The sequence below is a fragment of the Torulaspora delbrueckii genome, chromosome 7 (assembly GCF_000243375.1).
Source record: "Torulaspora delbrueckii CBS 1146 chromosome 7, complete genome".
Lineage (NCBI taxonomy): Eukaryota > Fungi > Ascomycota > Saccharomycetes > Saccharomycetales > Saccharomycetaceae > Torulaspora > Torulaspora delbrueckii.
In genome coordinates, this window is record NC_016507.1 from 801818 (window position 1) to 818128 (window position 16311).

The 16311-nt window shown below is 40.7% G+C and overlaps 8 protein-coding genes and 2 non-coding genes across 10 annotated transcripts; 7 read left to right on the top strand and 3 right to left on the bottom strand.

Annotated features, from left to right (window-relative positions):
• Positions 1-441: 441 nt before the first annotated feature.
• Positions 442-514, top strand: TDEL0Gtrna10T. Its single transcript has one exon. It is a non-coding gene; the product is annotated as a tRNA-Thr (tRNA).
• An 80-nt stretch (positions 515-594) lies between these two features.
• Positions 595-1563, bottom strand: IZH2 (PAQR-type receptor; the record flags this gene model as incomplete). Its single annotated transcript, XM_003682972.1, has 1 exon — positions 595-1563. One exon carries the CDS (start codon positions 1561-1563, stop codon positions 595-597), a length of 969 nt encoding a protein of 322 aa, XP_003683020.1.
• Positions 1564-2610: 1047 nt separating this feature from the next.
• Positions 2611-3654, top strand: PHO80 (Pho80p; the record flags this gene model as incomplete). Its single annotated transcript, XM_003682973.1, has 1 exon — positions 2611-3654. The coding sequence occupies one exon, from the start codon at positions 2611-2613 to the stop codon at positions 3652-3654; it is 1044 nt and encodes a 347-aa protein (XP_003683021.1).
• A 409-nt stretch (positions 3655-4063) lies between these two features.
• Positions 4064-6271, top strand: RRP6 (exosome nuclease subunit RRP6; the record flags this gene model as incomplete). The annotated part of the gene is made up of 1 exon (XM_003682974.1): positions 4064-6271. One exon carries the CDS (start codon positions 4064-4066, stop codon positions 6269-6271), a length of 2208 nt encoding a protein of 735 aa, XP_003683022.1.
• Positions 6272-6392: 121 nt separating this feature from the next.
• Positions 6393-7019, bottom strand: YPT7 (Rab family GTPase YPT7; the record flags this gene model as incomplete). Its single annotated transcript, XM_003682975.1, has 1 exon — positions 6393-7019. The coding sequence occupies one exon, from the start codon at positions 7017-7019 to the stop codon at positions 6393-6395; it is 627 nt and encodes a 208-aa protein (XP_003683023.1).
• A 603-nt stretch (positions 7020-7622) lies between these two features.
• TDEL0G04460 (pirin family protein) lies at positions 7623-8732 on the top strand (the record flags this gene model as incomplete). The annotated part of the gene is made up of 1 exon (XM_003682976.1): positions 7623-8732. The coding sequence occupies one exon, from the start codon at positions 7623-7625 to the stop codon at positions 8730-8732; it is 1110 nt and encodes a 369-aa protein (XP_003683024.1).
• Positions 8733-8916: 184 nt separating this feature from the next.
• On the top strand, positions 8917-10545 carry ALG6 (dolichyl-P-Glc:Man(9)GlcNAc(2)-PP-dolichol alpha-1,3-glucosyltransferase; the record flags this gene model as incomplete). Its single annotated transcript, XM_003682977.1, has 1 exon — positions 8917-10545. One exon carries the CDS (start codon positions 8917-8919, stop codon positions 10543-10545), a length of 1629 nt encoding a protein of 542 aa, XP_003683025.1.
• Positions 10546-11461: 916 nt separating this feature from the next.
• On the top strand, positions 11462-11534 carry TDEL0Gtrna10R. Its single transcript has one exon. It is a non-coding gene; the product is annotated as a tRNA-Arg (tRNA).
• A 296-nt stretch (positions 11535-11830) lies between these two features.
• SGT2 (Sgt2p) lies at positions 11831-12862 on the top strand (the record flags this gene model as incomplete). The annotated part of the gene is made up of 1 exon (XM_003682978.1): positions 11831-12862. The coding sequence occupies one exon, from the start codon at positions 11831-11833 to the stop codon at positions 12860-12862; it is 1032 nt and encodes a 343-aa protein (XP_003683026.1).
• A 101-nt stretch (positions 12863-12963) lies between these two features.
• On the bottom strand, positions 12964-16245 carry TDEL0G04490 (uncharacterized protein; the record flags this gene model as incomplete). Its single annotated transcript, XM_003682979.1, has 1 exon — positions 12964-16245. The coding sequence occupies one exon, from the start codon at positions 16243-16245 to the stop codon at positions 12964-12966; it is 3282 nt and encodes a 1093-aa protein (XP_003683027.1).
• Between the last annotated feature and the right edge of the window lie 66 nt (positions 16246-16311).

Here is a 16311-nt window from a genome sequence, read left to right on the forward strand (position 1 = left end):
GAGTCTGAAGTTTTCGTTGACCCTTAATATTTACATGAGATCTTGTTCTGCTTGTTCTTCGTGGTCAAATTTGATCGTGAGCCTTTCTTTCAGGATTCTTGAACTCACGCCTGTACCGTTCTGTATAGCTCATTTAAAGCCATATCTGCGAAGCTGTGATTCCCTTCCTAGCATTTAGTGATTTTAAATAACGATCTTGGAGTAGTTTAAGTGTATGAAGTGCAGCGGCATCCGGAAACCAAGGCTGCCAATAATGAGACAATGAACCGAGCGACAAGTGCGTAACCACCTTTGTGACTTGCAGACCATATAAGCACCGTACTGCCCTATGTTAGCATAAGTTCAGCATAAGTTCAGCATAAGTTCAGCATAACCTGCAGATCGTGAACTTCAATCATTGATTGATATGGCCTAATTACACAAGCTGAAACATGAATTAAAGCTTCTATGGCCAAGTTGGTAAGGCGCCACACTAGTAATGTGGAGATCATCAGTTCGACTCTGGTTGGAAGCATTCATTTTTGCATCTTCAAAAAAATCTCGTAATAAAAGAAAAGCAACCTGTACTTCTATCAAATTTATCTATAGCTTAGCTTACAGTTGAGCTATCGCCATCTTAAGATGCACCAAATTATAACTCTTAATCAGGCCATATAAATGACACAGGGCAGCTACCACAACTAGTACGTGAAACAACTGATGAGAATGACCCCAGATGTCATACTTGCCCGGAGCGTATTTCTCAGGGAAACGAACACCATAGAGGACGGCTCCGGTAATGTAAAAAATTCCTCCCAACAAAACCCATTTAACTTGAATTCTTAGGTAAATTTCACTGAACCCGTAGTAGAAAATGCCTGTAACAATTGGTAGGACGGCAGAGAGCCCAAACGCGACAAACATAGCTGCTCTGTATGGGCGCCATTCCCTAGTTCTAAATCCCTCTTTCAAGGAAACTACAGCGCAGGCGGCTCCAAAAGTGCAAGTAATGAAGGAGAAGAGATAGAACAAAGCAGGAGTTTCAAAAAAACCATAGTACATTATACTCACCATTGATGTGACAACAAGGACGACGATCCCCAAATAATCCAGCTTATTTCCGAAAGTGGCAACCGATCGGGAATGATTCTTTAGACAATGAAATATACTACTCAAGGTTAAGCAGGTAAATGACACCAAAGAAAACAAATCTATCATCACGTAGTCAATCAATGTCGTTGTCTCGAACTGTGTGACAGCAAATTTGTCAAAACACAGCACAAACAGGAAGGCAATCCCTGGCAATAAGTGAGTGTAAATATTAACTGACTCATTGTGTAAGTAAAACAAACTCAAGAAACACTGAAACATGCTCCTTGTCTCTCCAACATAACCACTCAAGATGTGCTCATTATCACGCTGCCAGTGAGGTATCTCATCCCATGTATACAACTTTCTCTTCTTTTTGCTCATCTTATCAGTCTTCTGTCCTTTTACCGGTCCAGAAGTTTCTTCCTTGGTAACGGTACTAGTTTGATCTGTTGTTAAAGAACATTGAGATCTCTTCTTCAAGCTATCAGACATTCGGAGCCTAAGTACCCTATTTCTAGATTATGTCTCGAGAAATATTCTCAAGATCCAAGATCAAACACTTTTATATTCTGCAAAACCAAACCATTATTCAAAAGCAGATTCAAACAGCATTACAGCTCAACTACAACAGATCGACAACACTCAACATCTGGTGTTCCCTATACGGCTTCATCCTTTAGGTTTCTTTACGCCGCGGGTGCTAGGAAAAAATCCAACAAAAAGTACAGACTCAGTTGAAAAGAACGATCATAATCCAACCTGTATCTCTATAAGTGTCGAGTCCTACTTGTATTATGCCCATCGAGATCTGCGGACGTAATATGAATCTCTCCGGTTCTCGGCTCAGCCAGGAGTAGACGGGTTATAGGTATTGGTGCTCAAGTAGACCGTATCTTCTCGACATAAGCGTGCATAGAACGACAACGGAGTGTATCTAAAAAAGCGCCTTTCCCCAGAACACCTGATGGGTTTGTAATTACTGATAAAACTCCTACGTTGTGACTTAATGACCGCCATTTCCTTCTAGATGTATTAACCACCCACACGTGGCCCGCGTCGTCTCTTGCAAATGCGACTGTGATTGTAGAAGTCTATAGATTAAGGCATCTCTTGGCGTGCCTGTCACATCACAAAACAATCATTTCTCATTTTCTTGCAACAATTTTACGCCAAGCCCCATCTACTTCGTTCGATTTACCAGAGAAGGGTTATCTAATAATACAATACTTGGCGCTATTACTGAATAATCTGTTTGATCTCGACAGCTTTGATTATTTGATCAACACGTGAATACATAGGGGATTTTGCTCGTTAATAGGCAGTAAAGAAACTCAATTATTAAAGAAAAAAATCGCCAACTAACAAATTTAGTAGAGTTTGCCGATCCAACTTATACCCATCCATTCTCAAGCATCACACTTTCTACAAAGAAACTAGTTGAAGGATGCCTTTGGAGCAGACCGGCGAGTTGTGATTTATTGGAAGTAGGAAAAGGAGGTCAGAATCAGAACTAAAGACCCAAGCAAAGGAAAGGTTAAAATGCAAGCCATTGAGGATGCAGAAGTTACAGTTGCAGCTAGGGATAAACCTATACCGTCTGAAAGCTCGAAAGAAGGAACGGATGAAATATCTACGATCTATCTTCCTCGAAAATTCTCTAAATGCTCAAGAACTGATCTAGCGGTTCTTATATCGAGGATGTTGACTTTTCTGATACAGATAAATGATTCTTTAGCTCTCTCGAAACCCGAGAATGCACGGGGATTGACAAGGTTTCATTCGAGGGTCCCACCGGGTATATCTGTTTACAACTATCTGATACGACTCACGAAATATTCATCATTAGAGCATTGTGTCCTGTTGACAGCTGTCTATTATATTGACCTCTTATCGAGCGTTTATCCCGTGTTCACATTGAGCTCGTTGACAGTGCATCGGTTTCTTCTTACGGCTACAACAGTTGCTAGCAAAGGTTTATGTGACTCTTTTTGCACTAATACGCATTATGCTAAGGTTGGGGGGGTCCATAGTAGTGAGCTGAACATCCTGGAATGTGAATTTTTAAAGAGGGTTAATTATAGAATACTACCGAGAGATGATAATATTGATTGGTGCAAGTTGGAGACAAAATTACAAAAATTTACATTGTATGAAGAACCCGAGATGGGCCAGAATTCAAGACCACAAAATTCTCTAAAGAATAGCGGCTATAATGTTCTGGACGCTTACTTCCGTAAGATAGTTCAATTGGTTGGCTCATATGCATCATCACCGGATAAATCGAAAGTGGTAAATTATGTTCTGCGACCTTCGTCTCCAATTAAGGATGGATCCAGGGACTCTACACATGATCATGCCTTGAGTTCGCAGACCAGCTTGGAATCTATCAGCACAAGAACGATAAATTCGGATTCAAAACCAAAATCTCACGAGGATGAGGAACCATCAGCAAGAAAACGTAACTTGGATTCAGAAGCTCATCCTAATGGGAAAGACAAGGTCCCAAGCCCCGGAGAAAGCAAGCTGAAAAAAATGACGAACAATCAACGAACGCCTAATATTAATCATCATTCTTATTCTTAATATTGTATACTTCAAAATCGCATCTCACTTACCAAACTTACAGTGTGATACTATAAACGCGTGACAACTTTTTTGAAGTAGAGCTATTTTACGATTCCTTTTTCAAAACTTTTTTCTGGTTCGGAAATCTCGACAAACATTCAAAATCAAAACACAGTCTAGATTATGTGTTTTGATGTATTCAAAAACAAATTAAAATATTTTTGCCGGCTATTTATTTATTAGATTAAACTATAATTATTTATTTAGGTTCTATAGTTTTAAATATGCACGTGAACATTTTTTTTCATTTTCTCACTTGTACTAGTTCACGAAAAGTTTTCGAGTGATCTAATATGTAAGCTCATCTCTTTATTTAATCTTCCTACGAATCAGAGATGGACTTTAACGGCCAACGAATCGAGCACTAATGCCACCAGCGGAAGAGGACCAACTACTACGTAAGGTCGTGGATACGATCCGTGCCTCATCTGCGTTAGCGGCTCAGGATGTTGACTTTCATCGCAGCTTAAGTAGGCCTATCGGAAAGTCTTTAGATGAGACTTCTACTAGAATGGTAAGCCTAATAAACAGTCTTTTAAGCTCTATAGATCAGAATTCAGAGCCTCTGGTTGAAGGAAAAGAAACCTTGAATGAGTATTGGAAAGATTTCAGCAACATGATGGACAACCTTTTTGAGCTGTCAGATTGTTCGGCAGACATTCTGACCAGAGCTCCTGGTAGTAGAAAAGACGGAGAGAAACTAAAGTTCCTTGATAACTCCAGCAGCAATGATAGCATTCCTTCAAAAAGAATATCGAAGCCTCAGTTGAATTTCAAAAATCCCGTCAACAATACGGAAATACAGCCTTTTGTTCCACTTTTGAAGGAAAAGCCATTTGCGTTGAGGCCGCTAATCTCAGATATAGTACCTGGGAATGACGCTGTGCCTGAACATTATGCGCAGCCCTATGAATATGAAATTGAACATCAAGAGTACGGAGAATCTGTCATTGTCAAATCAGAACCTATCCCTTCAAAGCCTTGGGAAACTACGGAAGCTCTTTGGGTTGACAATATTGAAGTGCTCAAGACTATGATATCGGACTTGAAATCTGTGACAGAAATTGCTGTCGATTTAGAACATCACGATTACAGGTCCTACTACGGTATAGTTTGTCTCATGCAAATTAGCACGAGAGAAAGGGATTATCTCATCGACACAATCGCTCTTCGAGATGATTTGCAAATTTTGAATGAGGTTTTTGCTAACCCAAAAATCCTGAAGGTTTTTCATGGTGCATTTATGGATATCATCTGGCTACAGAGAGATTTGGGACTCTACGTAGTCAGTCTGTTCGATACATTTCATGCGTCTAGAGCGATTGGTCTTCCCAGACACAGTCTTGCATACCTGTTAGAGAAATTTGCCAATTTCAAGACCTCCAAGAAGTATCAGCTTGCAGATTGGAGGTTAAGGCCGCTTTCAAAGGCCATGAACGCTTATGCGAGGGCTGACACTCACTTTCTCCTCAATATCTATGACCAGTTGAGGAATACTCTGATAGAGCAAAATAAACTTGCTGGTGTACTAGCCGAGTCTCGGAACGTTGCTAAGAGACGATTCGAATACTCCAAATTTAGACCAATAGCACCCTCCCCAACCGTATATTGTCCCATTGACAAACCAGATCCTTGGAAAGTTTTAATGTTCCAGTACAGTATTTCGCCTAACAGAGAAGAATTAGTCAAAAAATTGTATGACTGGAGAGACACGATTGCCAGAAGGGATGACGAATCTCCAAGGTATGTGATGCCTAATCAGTTGTTAGTCGAGCTTGCGCGTCAGGCACCTACTGAACCGATAAACGTCATTTCCGTGAACAGCATTGTGACGGATCATGTCAGATCGAATTCCTTGGTACTTGCCCATTTAATTAAAAATACGTTGGCGAGTTCTGACAAAGAATCTGATAAAGGTACTTTCGAAGCGGACAATAATTCTACAGATGCTGCTTCCTTGTTGACTGTCCCACAAATACAAAAGTTAGCAGCATGTTTCGCTGGAGTCTCTCGCGCGTTTACGATTCTACAGAACGAATACAAAGACGGTCGTTCCTCTTCTATTTTTACAGACATTTTGACATCGGAGGATGATGCTGTTAATTATGTCGGTAACAATATGGATCACATCACGAAAAAGGAATTGGGCAAGCGGGCAGCTAAAGCGCTACAATCGATGGAGCAGTTTGATGAAGCCACTTCATATTACATGCCTATTCCTGAAATAGCAAAGGAGAGCAATACGATGGAAGAAATCCGCCCACCAGCTCCAGAAGAAGTAAAGGAAAGCCCATCGCCGCCAAAGGAAGACATGGATGAAATCATCACTTTAAAGAAAATCAAGAAACAAAAATCTCAGTCTCCAAAGGAACTAGGCATAAGCGAACGAGAAATACCTGCTGTAGATTATACAAAAACCAAAAAGGTGCTAGCCACTAATCAAGATAAGAACAAGGATAAGAAGAAGAGAAAGTTCGATCCTTACGCAGCATCCAATCATTCAAGTGATGCCCCCAGGGCCCCTAAGAAGAGGAAGCCGGTCAATAGAGAGAGGAACGTATCTTTTAAAAGGTGAAAAGGAGGATTTATCAACCCGGGGCATGGCATATAACCTATCCATGAAACGGCTAAATAGTGTACATTAAAGTAAAATAATTACCCACATAATTATTAAACTGCATCAAATGATGTAAAGCTTAACAACTACAGGAGCTTGGTTCCCCATCCAACTGGATATTTATTGCGTCGTTGAAATCTTCTTCAAAAGCATCTGCATCGGCTTGGTTTTGCTGTAAAGCACTACGTCCTATCTCTTCAAAGGCTGTATCAACGTTAATCGCATTTTTAGCACTGGTGAAGAATAGTGGGACGTTTCCTAGAGATTTGGCCAAGTCCTGAGCGGATTTTGTATTAACTACCTTCTTAGACTCTTCGACATCGATTTTATTACCTAGAATGACAAAAGGGAACGTTTCTGGAGAGGAAACATTGGCATGAACAAGAAATTCATCTCTCCATGATTTGATATTCTCAAAGGACTTGACATTCGTCACATCGTAAACCAACACACAACAATCTGCACCTCGGTAAAAAGCTACTCCAAGTGATTGGAAGCGTTCCTGACCAGCAGTATCCCAAACTTGCATTGTTGCCACCTTATCGTCATCTAAAACAACCTCTTTGGTAAGGAAATCAGCTCCTATAGTGGCCTTATATTGTTGAGAATACTTATCATTAACATATCTGTGCATCAATGATGTCTTACCGACACCGGAGTCACCGAGAATGATAACTTTTAATATATTCTTCTTTCTTGACGACATATTTCAAAATAATGAGTCCTTGAAACGACTGATTAGGACTTTGTAAAAGATATTCCTTAGTTGTTATGTCTTTTGTCAGGCTGTGAGAGGACCTAATTGAACTTCCAGCAACGCAGTCATATCTGAGGTGGTCACGTGATTTTATCGAAACCAGCGTCAATCAGCTCTCATCTCTACTTTAACACACTTACTCTTAGTCCTTTAGCCTGTTGCAACTTTGTCCACTTGCTAGAAACTTCTCATGAACCCAGATGTTTAATCCGATTGAGTTCTCTTCTAAAAAGCTCGAGATGAATTTTTAATGAATGAAATGTCCCATTCTACTGACCACATATTAGCTCCCTAGTTCGAGTACATAAGGCTTATTTTTTTTTTAGTATTATATTATTCATTCTTATTGAAAAGTGCTCAAGATTATAGCAAGATCGTCTCTGGTAGTGAACCGAATTATTAATTGTTGGTAAAATTACAAGTCGAACGGCCAATGCGTATATGAACTGCAACTATTTTAAAGCTTTCTGATCTTTTTGTTCTTTGTCGTTTCTTAGTCATACTTGACATAATAGGCACTTCAAAGCGAGAGCTTACGATATCGCTTAATTAATGCTTATGACAAAGAAGAATAGCAAGAAGAACATATGTCGAAATCAATGCTATGGCTATAAATTGGGCTTGCTTTTACTCGCTCTTTGGTTAGGTATAAGATTCTCTCTGCTAGAAGAATCAATTACATCTCGTAAGATTATCACAGACTTTATTTCACAATCAGAAACTATGAGCAAGACTTTACAAGTTCGTTCTATTATCAAAAATTTCGTTGCCACACAACAGGAAGAGGGTGTTGGCGCCACTGTCAGACGTTCTATTGGTACCATGCAAATGAGAAGGTTCTCTCCCTTCCTGATGCTCGATCATTTCACTGTCAGCCCTCCAGCTGGTTTTCCTGATCATCCACACCATGGCCAGGAGACTATCACCTATATGCTAGGCGGTATGCTTGCACATGAGGATTTTTCTAATTCCAAAGGTATTTTATCACCTGGAGATTTGCAGTTTATGACAGCCGGAAAGGCGATTATTCACTCTGAGATACCAGTAAAGATGGATTCCGGTCAGCCTGCGGTCGGTCTGCAACTGTGGGTTGACCTTCCTGAAAAGCTAAAGAACTGTGAGCCTCGCTACAGGGACCTCAAGGCGAAAGACATTCCAGTGATAAAACCTTCTGAGCACCTGAAAGTCACAGTCATCAGCGGTACCTCCTATGGAGTTCAATCAGCGAGGGACCTGGCCTACACGCCGGTTCATTACTACCACTTTGCTACATCGAAGAAAGGTACAGAGTTTGTTCAAGAGTTTCCTAGGGTTTTCAATGCCTTCATGTACATCTTGAAGGGCTCTATAGGGATTGGTGAAAAATTGTTTCCGCAATTCTCTACAGTTTTCTTTGATACAGATGGCGATGCCGTTGAGGGCTTTTCAGCTTCTGATAACGCAGAATTTGTGTTAATTGGTGGTGAAATCCTGCACCAGGACGTTGTGCAGCATGGCCCCTTCGTCGAAACAAACAGAGAACGTTTGATTGAGGTATTCCACAACTATCAGAATAGTATCAATGGCTTCGATAGAGGTCGTAACTGGAGGTCCACGATAGCAGGCGGCATTACAGAGAGTGAAGCCAAGAAAGACTTTCGTAACTCCAAAGGCATAAAATAGTTATTTATTTTGTTCATAACTTTAATAGTTAGTATGTTATAACTGTCGTTTCAATGGAGTTAAATCGTTATAGTCTTTTTACTTTGTCTAGTATCTAATTAAATATTTTTCGAAAACATTGAAAGGCCTCCCGTCGATCAATCAAACCCTTCAAGATTGACGGCAGATCTAGGCAAGAAACGCCATGGCGCCCAAGAACAAGGAGGCAAAGCGGAATACTGTCGAGGAATCCTTTTATGCTTCACCTCTATATGATTTTCTCTACCCATTTAGACCTGCTGGGAGCCAGTGGCTAACTGAGTATGTGATCGTTCTCTTCGCCTTAATAATAGGCTGCGCCGTTGGCCATGGATCATATTCAGGGCAGTTTAGTCCACCAATGTTTGGTGATTTTGAGGCTCAAAGGCATTGGATGGAAATAACTCAACATTTGGCACCTTCTCAATGGTATTGGTTTGACTTGGAATATTGGGGTTTAGACTATCCTCCTCTAACCGCCTACCATTCGTATGTCCTTGGTAAGATTGGTTCCTTCATAAAGCCTGAGTGGTTTGAGCTTAATGAATCCAGAGGAATCGAAACCCCAGATTTGAAGACGTTCATGAGATTCACTGTTTTACTTAGCGAAGGTTTGTTCTACATACCTGCTGTGGTTTATTTTACTAAATGGTTGGGAAAGCATAGACAAAAATCACCAATTGGGCAATTCATTAGCGCAGCAGCCATATTGTTCCAGCCATCATTGATGCTAATAGATCATGGACACTTCCAGTATAATTGCGTTATGCTCGGATTGACTGTTTACGCGATTAATAGTCTCTTCGAGGAATTTTATGCTGTTGCCGCCATCTGCTTTGTTCTATCCATCTGTTTCAAGCAAATGGCACTTTACTATGCACCTATCTTCTTCGCTTATTTATTGAGCAAGTCTCTATTTTCTCCAAGATTTAATTTCCCCAGGTTGTTTGCCATTGCCGTTGCTACTGTGTTATCTTTTGCAGCAATGTATGCTCCTCTCTACATATTCGGCGGCGGATTGGCAAACGTTATACAGTCTGTTCACCGCATCTTCCCATTTGCAAGAGGGATCTTCGAGGACAAGGTTGCCAACTTTTGGTGCGTTACTAACGTATTCTTCAAGTACAAAAATATCTTCCCCCAAGAGCAGCTACAATTATACTCATTGATCGCAACCATGCTCGGTTTCCTACCGGCAGTTATTGTGATCTTCCTGTACCCAAAGAAGCACATTATATGTTACGCGCTGGCTACATGCTCAATGTCGTTTTATCTTTTCAGCTTTCAAGTCCACGAGAAAACAATTTTGGTACCGCTTTTGCCAATCACACTTCTTTACACATCTTCCAACTGGGATGTACTCTCCATGGCAAACTGGATCAACAACGTTGGTTTATTCACTTTGTATCCTCTTTTAAAGAAAGATGGTCTCACATTGCAATACTTCGTCTGCTTCACTCTAAGTAACTGGTTGCTTGGAAATTTTAGTTTCGTGACCCCCAAGTTCTTGCCTAAATTTCTGACACCTGGTCCTTCAGTTAGCAGTGTTGACATTAACTACAGACGTAGGAGCTTTTTACCAAGTAATGTTATTTGGAAAATCATCATAGTGAGCTCCTATACGGCAATGGGTGTCCTGCATGTCGTTGATTTTGTTATGGGACCTCCAGTAAGTTATCCAGATCTTTGGGTACTACTGAATTGCGCTTTAGGATTTGGTTGTTTTACATTGTTTTGGCTTTGGAGCTACTACATGTTATTTACCATGCCGCGCAAAACGTTGCAACAACTTTAAGAGTAGCTCAATATGTACAATATCTTGATGAAGACAATTTGTCGCTATTAAGATATTCTCTTTTCCCCTGCCATTATGCTAAGTCCCTACATGCCACTGATGATGTCTCGGTCGGAGCAAGCGTTTGGTTTGTATTGGAAAAGATTTACAGAGAATTTGATGGTCCAATTCTATATATTGTGTGATTTTCCCTTTTTTAGCATTAATTGAAGTGTTTTGCTTTGAGCCTTGATTTTTTACGTTTTGGTCGTGTCGTACTCTCTTTACCAAATATTATGATGTTTACTACAGAATAAATAAATGCGATGATCAGCATGTAGTTGAGCTGGGAGCTAGAAATTCGCATTCCGGGCTAAATTCACGACCCCTCCCCACTTCAACTCACGGTAATATTCATAATTAGTAAAATTCGAATTCTACTTGCTGGAATCAATCACTACCATTTTGAAGTAAGCAATTCTGCGCCAAGGCATAATGTTGCGTAAATCTTCTTCAACCTTTCTGACTCGACACTGGCTTCAATTCAAACTAATGTGATTACTGATTAACCCGTTATGTGATTTAGACAGAAGAAGAGAAGGTTCAACACCCACATGATAAAGCCGCTTGAGTAAGCCATTGCATAGCTTTTGCAGCTCTGTGAAGTCTTTTGATTTATTCAGTTTAATTTCAGTGGTATCTTTATTGAGGAAGTTGAATCCTCGTTAAATAACCAAAATGTGACACTGATCGGATCCACACGTATGCTTCAATTTTTAAACCACGACTTCGACTGCAAAATTAATCTTTTCTTCCCATTCCTCACAGTTTTCAATTGTAGGCTGATTGATGGTTGAACTATAGTTTTCATCAACATATTATTTATGTTATTTTTTGAATGTAGCACACTCATAAATTAATTGTTTAATAAATCTTGTTCCTCGTGGCCCAATGGTCACGGCGTCTGGCTACGAACCAGAAGATTCCAGGTTCGAGTCCTGGCGGGGAAGATTTTACTTTTTTTTAGCACAATCTCTAGTTGCTCTTGTAACCTATTACCTCTGCAAATTGTGAATTCTCGAGTACAATGGATATAGCGCTTTTGGTGTATCACTAAACAAGCTGAATAAGATGCGGTATTCGCAGAACCTCTTGGAAAACCATCGACTCTTTGGCTTTGTCGGGACTTCGCGTTGTCACAGTATATATTTTCAAGAAAAGTGGCACTTTAACGATGATTCAAACTGATAGATAGAGGAGTTCAAGGCCAATCAAACCGTTTTGCACCCATATACCAGTCTTTGAAATGTCTCCAAGTAATAAGGAAGTTGCTTCTTTAATCGTTGATTATTTATCTCAATTGGTTGAAAAGAAGGCAGTCTCAGAAGAGGCTATCGATTCATTAAACGTGGCCATCGATTGTATTGGTGAGTCCTTTGAAGTTCAAAAGGGCGATTCAAAAGCAGTCTTCGGTGGTAAGGGTCTAGTTGAACTTTTGCAGAACGAATCTGGCTCTTCATCTGAAACTGCCACTACTCAAGCCGAGAGTATTAAGGTCAATATACCAGCGGAAGATGCTGAAACGAAGGCCAAAGCAGAGACTTTGAAATTGGAAGGTAACAAAGCCATGGCTTGTAAGGACTTTGATTTGGCTATCAAAAAATATAGCGATGCAATTGAAGTTTTGCCTACTAATGCTGTTTATTACGCCAACAGAGCTGCTGCTCATTCCTCTATGAAGGCTTACGAAGAAGCTATCAAGGATGCAGAGAGTGCCATCAAGACAGACCCAACATACTCTAAGGGCTACTCGAGACTTGGTTACGCCAAGTTTGCGTTGGGTCAGGCGGAAGATGCTTTAGAAGCTTACAAGAAGGTTCTTGATATTGAGGGTGACAAGGCCAGCGACGTGATGAAGAGAGATTACGAGACTGCAAAGAAGAAAGTTGAGCAATCCTTGGATTTGGAGAAAAAGCCAGAAACTCAGGCTAGAGGTGCCGATGCAGGTGCAGGTGGCGCAGGTGGTTCCGGTGGTTTCGGGGACTTTGCTTCTATGTTGGGAGGTGGTCTTGGTGGTTTGTTGAATAACCCTCAATTGATGCAAGCTGCTCAACAAATGATGCAAAACCCACAAGCTATGTCCCAAATGGAGAGTATGATGCAAAACCCAGGTGTTAGACAGATGGCCGAAAACTTTGCCCAGGGCAATGGTATGCCAAATATGGGTGACTTGATGAACAACCCAGCTCTAAGAGATATGGCTGGTAGCCTGTTCGGAGGCGCTAATGGTAACGCTCCAAATGATGTCCCCAAGAACTCAGACAATGGTAGCAACTAGGTTAGAAGAAATGTATTAATTTAGGTTGCTAGATTCATCGTGACCACTACGCAAAGGCTTTTCAAAGAGTCTAATTAAATGACATGTTTTTATGTTACTATTTATGATCGTAATTTTTGCCCTGAAATGTTCCGGAGGTCCCTTTGTATATGAATTAACCTCTCCTTCAACTCTTTGATGTTTTCCCTTACCCATCTCTTTATGACGCCCCTGCAGATATATGCTCCTTTAAATTCCATGAACTTACTTAGCTGCTCAGCCAAGCTTTCATGGTCATGCGCTATGATAGCACCAGCTTGATTCATGCTTCTTCTCGTCTCCGCTATGCTGAAGGATAGCCTTTTTTCCAATTTTTCCTTCTTGCCTTCTAGAATTTTACCAATAATTCCTGCATCCGTAGAAGTCTCGCCGTTTTTAACCAGATGTGGGAAGTTTTGTGCGTACTGTTTACGGAAATTCAATAGCTCTCCGTAGAGTTTCCACCACTCAGGTATTTTGACCTGCAACAGATTGTTAATATGGTCGTAAAGCCGGATGGTACACTTAAGCATGAGATCAATGTCTTCGACTAATAAAATCATTGAATCGTTCCCGTAGACCGTAGTGCAAGAAAATTTGTGGTCCGTTAATGGGTAAAGATCTCCCATGCCCTCGGATCCAAGAGGTAGGAGCAATTCAACAGATTGTTCAACGTCTGAAGATTTCAAGCGCAGGAAGATAGCCAGCTTCTTCATTACGTGCAATTTTGATCTCAACGTCGAGAGCTCTGCTTGATTAAAACGTAAAAAGCCTTGTATAATGCTCATTTCCTCTGGTTCCACTTTCTTGCTAAAGATGTGCGTAGTGCCGTTCCTGAAAGCTTTATATTGAACCTTGATCCACGATAACAACTTTGATTCATTGGCTAGAATATCTTTGGGTAGTTCTTGGCTATTAATCAAAACATTAAAGCAGTTTGTCAAGCTTCGTAGATAGCATACTGTTTCAAGCTTACCGATACTTGATAATCTCGCTTTACCCAGACTGGCTAACTGATTTAAGGTAGAGTCCAGAGGCAAGAAAGTCATTGGGCATGTTCTCAATACGGTTCGAAAGAAATTCTGTACTGTCTTCAGATGAAATTCTACGGTTTCGAAATTGCCCTTCCTATCTGCTTGGACTGTGATATTGACTAGCCAACTTGAAGACTCGTACTTTAATGTGTGCACGAAGCATTTTCCAAATGCGGTGTCCATCGCAGATTGCTTGGCTATCTCATGCAATATCAGCGGATTTTTCGCATAGTCGATAGAGCACAATAATAAAGGATGTTGTATCTTTCCTAGTATGACTCGCTTATCAGTCAGAATTGACTTTGTGTTGTCCAATCTATTGTATTTGGCATAAACCATGAGAGGTGTAAGCCCCTTTCTGTTTCTAGCATTCACATCTACGCTTTCATACTCGAGTAGAATGGAAATGCTCCGCTTCAAAATATGAAGTAAAGTGTTTTCTTTACGGTCCTCATGTACTGTAAAACAAAAGGGTCTCATTCTGCACGCATACCACTCAGCAGCACAACGAAACGATGCCCTAATCATATCATCGTAATTCGGCTGATCGTAACTTCGGAAGATCGTGAAAAGCGCAGTGTGACCACTCGAATCCTTAACATCCCAATCGAAGAAATTCCCAATTTGTTCGAGGATGTTAATTTCATGAGTCAAGTAATGCGCTGCTGTTCTTTTGTCTTTGTCCGATCTGTTGAAATACGCAAACATTTCTTCCTGTGTGCACGAGGACTTTATAAGATCCACGATTAACGATGCGGCATCGCCATTGCCACACTTAAGCGATTGCATCAATAGGGTACAACCTTCAGTTGTCTGGTCCTCAAGAATATCTTCAAGTGGAAAACTTCTCTCATCGCTTAGTAGTTCCTGTAGTATATCGTTTTTGCCATTTGCAATACAGATAGATAGTAAAGATTCACCTTGTTCCGTTCTGTAAGACAATGTCTTTTGGTAATGTATGAGGTTCACAGAAGAAGACTCCGAAGATAACTTGTCAACAAGGGAGCGAGCATTTTCACATTCTGATTCAAGTCTGCTCATTTTTTTGGATCCTTTAAGCTCATCAAAGTAACACACAGCAGCTTCCAAGGTGGAAATGGCATATCCTAGCACTCCAAATGTGATGGATGTTTCGTTCTTGGCAAAATTCTGAAGATAGAATAGTTGGCCCTTGAGATTTCTCAATTGTGTCCTGCAAATAACAAGCACAAACAGACTCAGTAGCGTATCAGCACCTATTGCTACTGGTGAAACTTCCTGGATACTTTTGTCAACTCTCGACAAATTTCGCAACGTGTCAATCAAATACATTGCCTTATCAGCGTGCGCATGAGCTAGAGGGAGCCGACTGAAAGAGTTCATTGCTAGTTCAATATTATTTTCCATTGATACGACGCTCTTAAGATTGAATTCTTCGAACTTATCAGGGTACAGGCCTGTCTCGAGCTGATGAAGCGAAAGATATCTCAAACCGTTCGATTCGACCTCCGAGTCTTTGAAATGATGAGTGATTCTCACCCATATGTCATCATACAAGTTCAGCTCCACATAATCGTATATCAGATCCGAAAGGTCAGGCATAGATGCAAAGAGGGCGTCGGACCTCATAGCGGAATAAGCTCGCCGTATAATATCGTGAAAGAGCTCAATATGTGGGTCGTCGCCTTCAGGTGTGCTTCGATACTCCGCAAACAACTCATTGAATTTTAGTGCCCAATCCGGATGGATTCTCAGGATGTTGTCGAAAGAAGACTTACTTCCCTGAGACGAGTCTAAAGTCGGCGAACTGCCGTCTTTAGTCTCTCTTTTACCAGACCCAAGGGTTTGCGAAATCTGAACCCGTTGCGTTCTTACTGACTCTGCACATATTGGCTCATCGATGCATAAAATTGGGAACTTATACTCTTGAAGTAGGTATTCATTGAAGTTTACGAACAGGTCAGTCTTTGTGATATGACATCGCTTTTTGACTTGGAAACCATCTGAAGTGAGAATAATACGATTCTGAGATCGTACAATCACTTTCTTTCCATTAAGAGTATCAAATTTAACCTGACTGGGTGGAGCGGTAGTCATATATTCAGCATTTTGCTCATCTATCAATAGTACATGTGAAGCTACGAATTCGTAACTATAACATAACTCTTGCAAAGGCGAACCTGACAGCTTATCATTACAATCCAGTAATCTATCACAGGGAGGGACGAGTAGTATAAATTTCCTGTCTTTAAGGTTAGAAAATAGCTTCTTCAAATTCGATGTCGAAGGATTAGGGCAGTTGAATACCGCATTCACTAAAGGATTCAGCAGAACCGGCAGGTGGTATGGCATAATCTCCCTGGCAGCTGAAGCTCACCACATAAAACTATCTGACAGCCTCGATCCACTTTCAAGCTC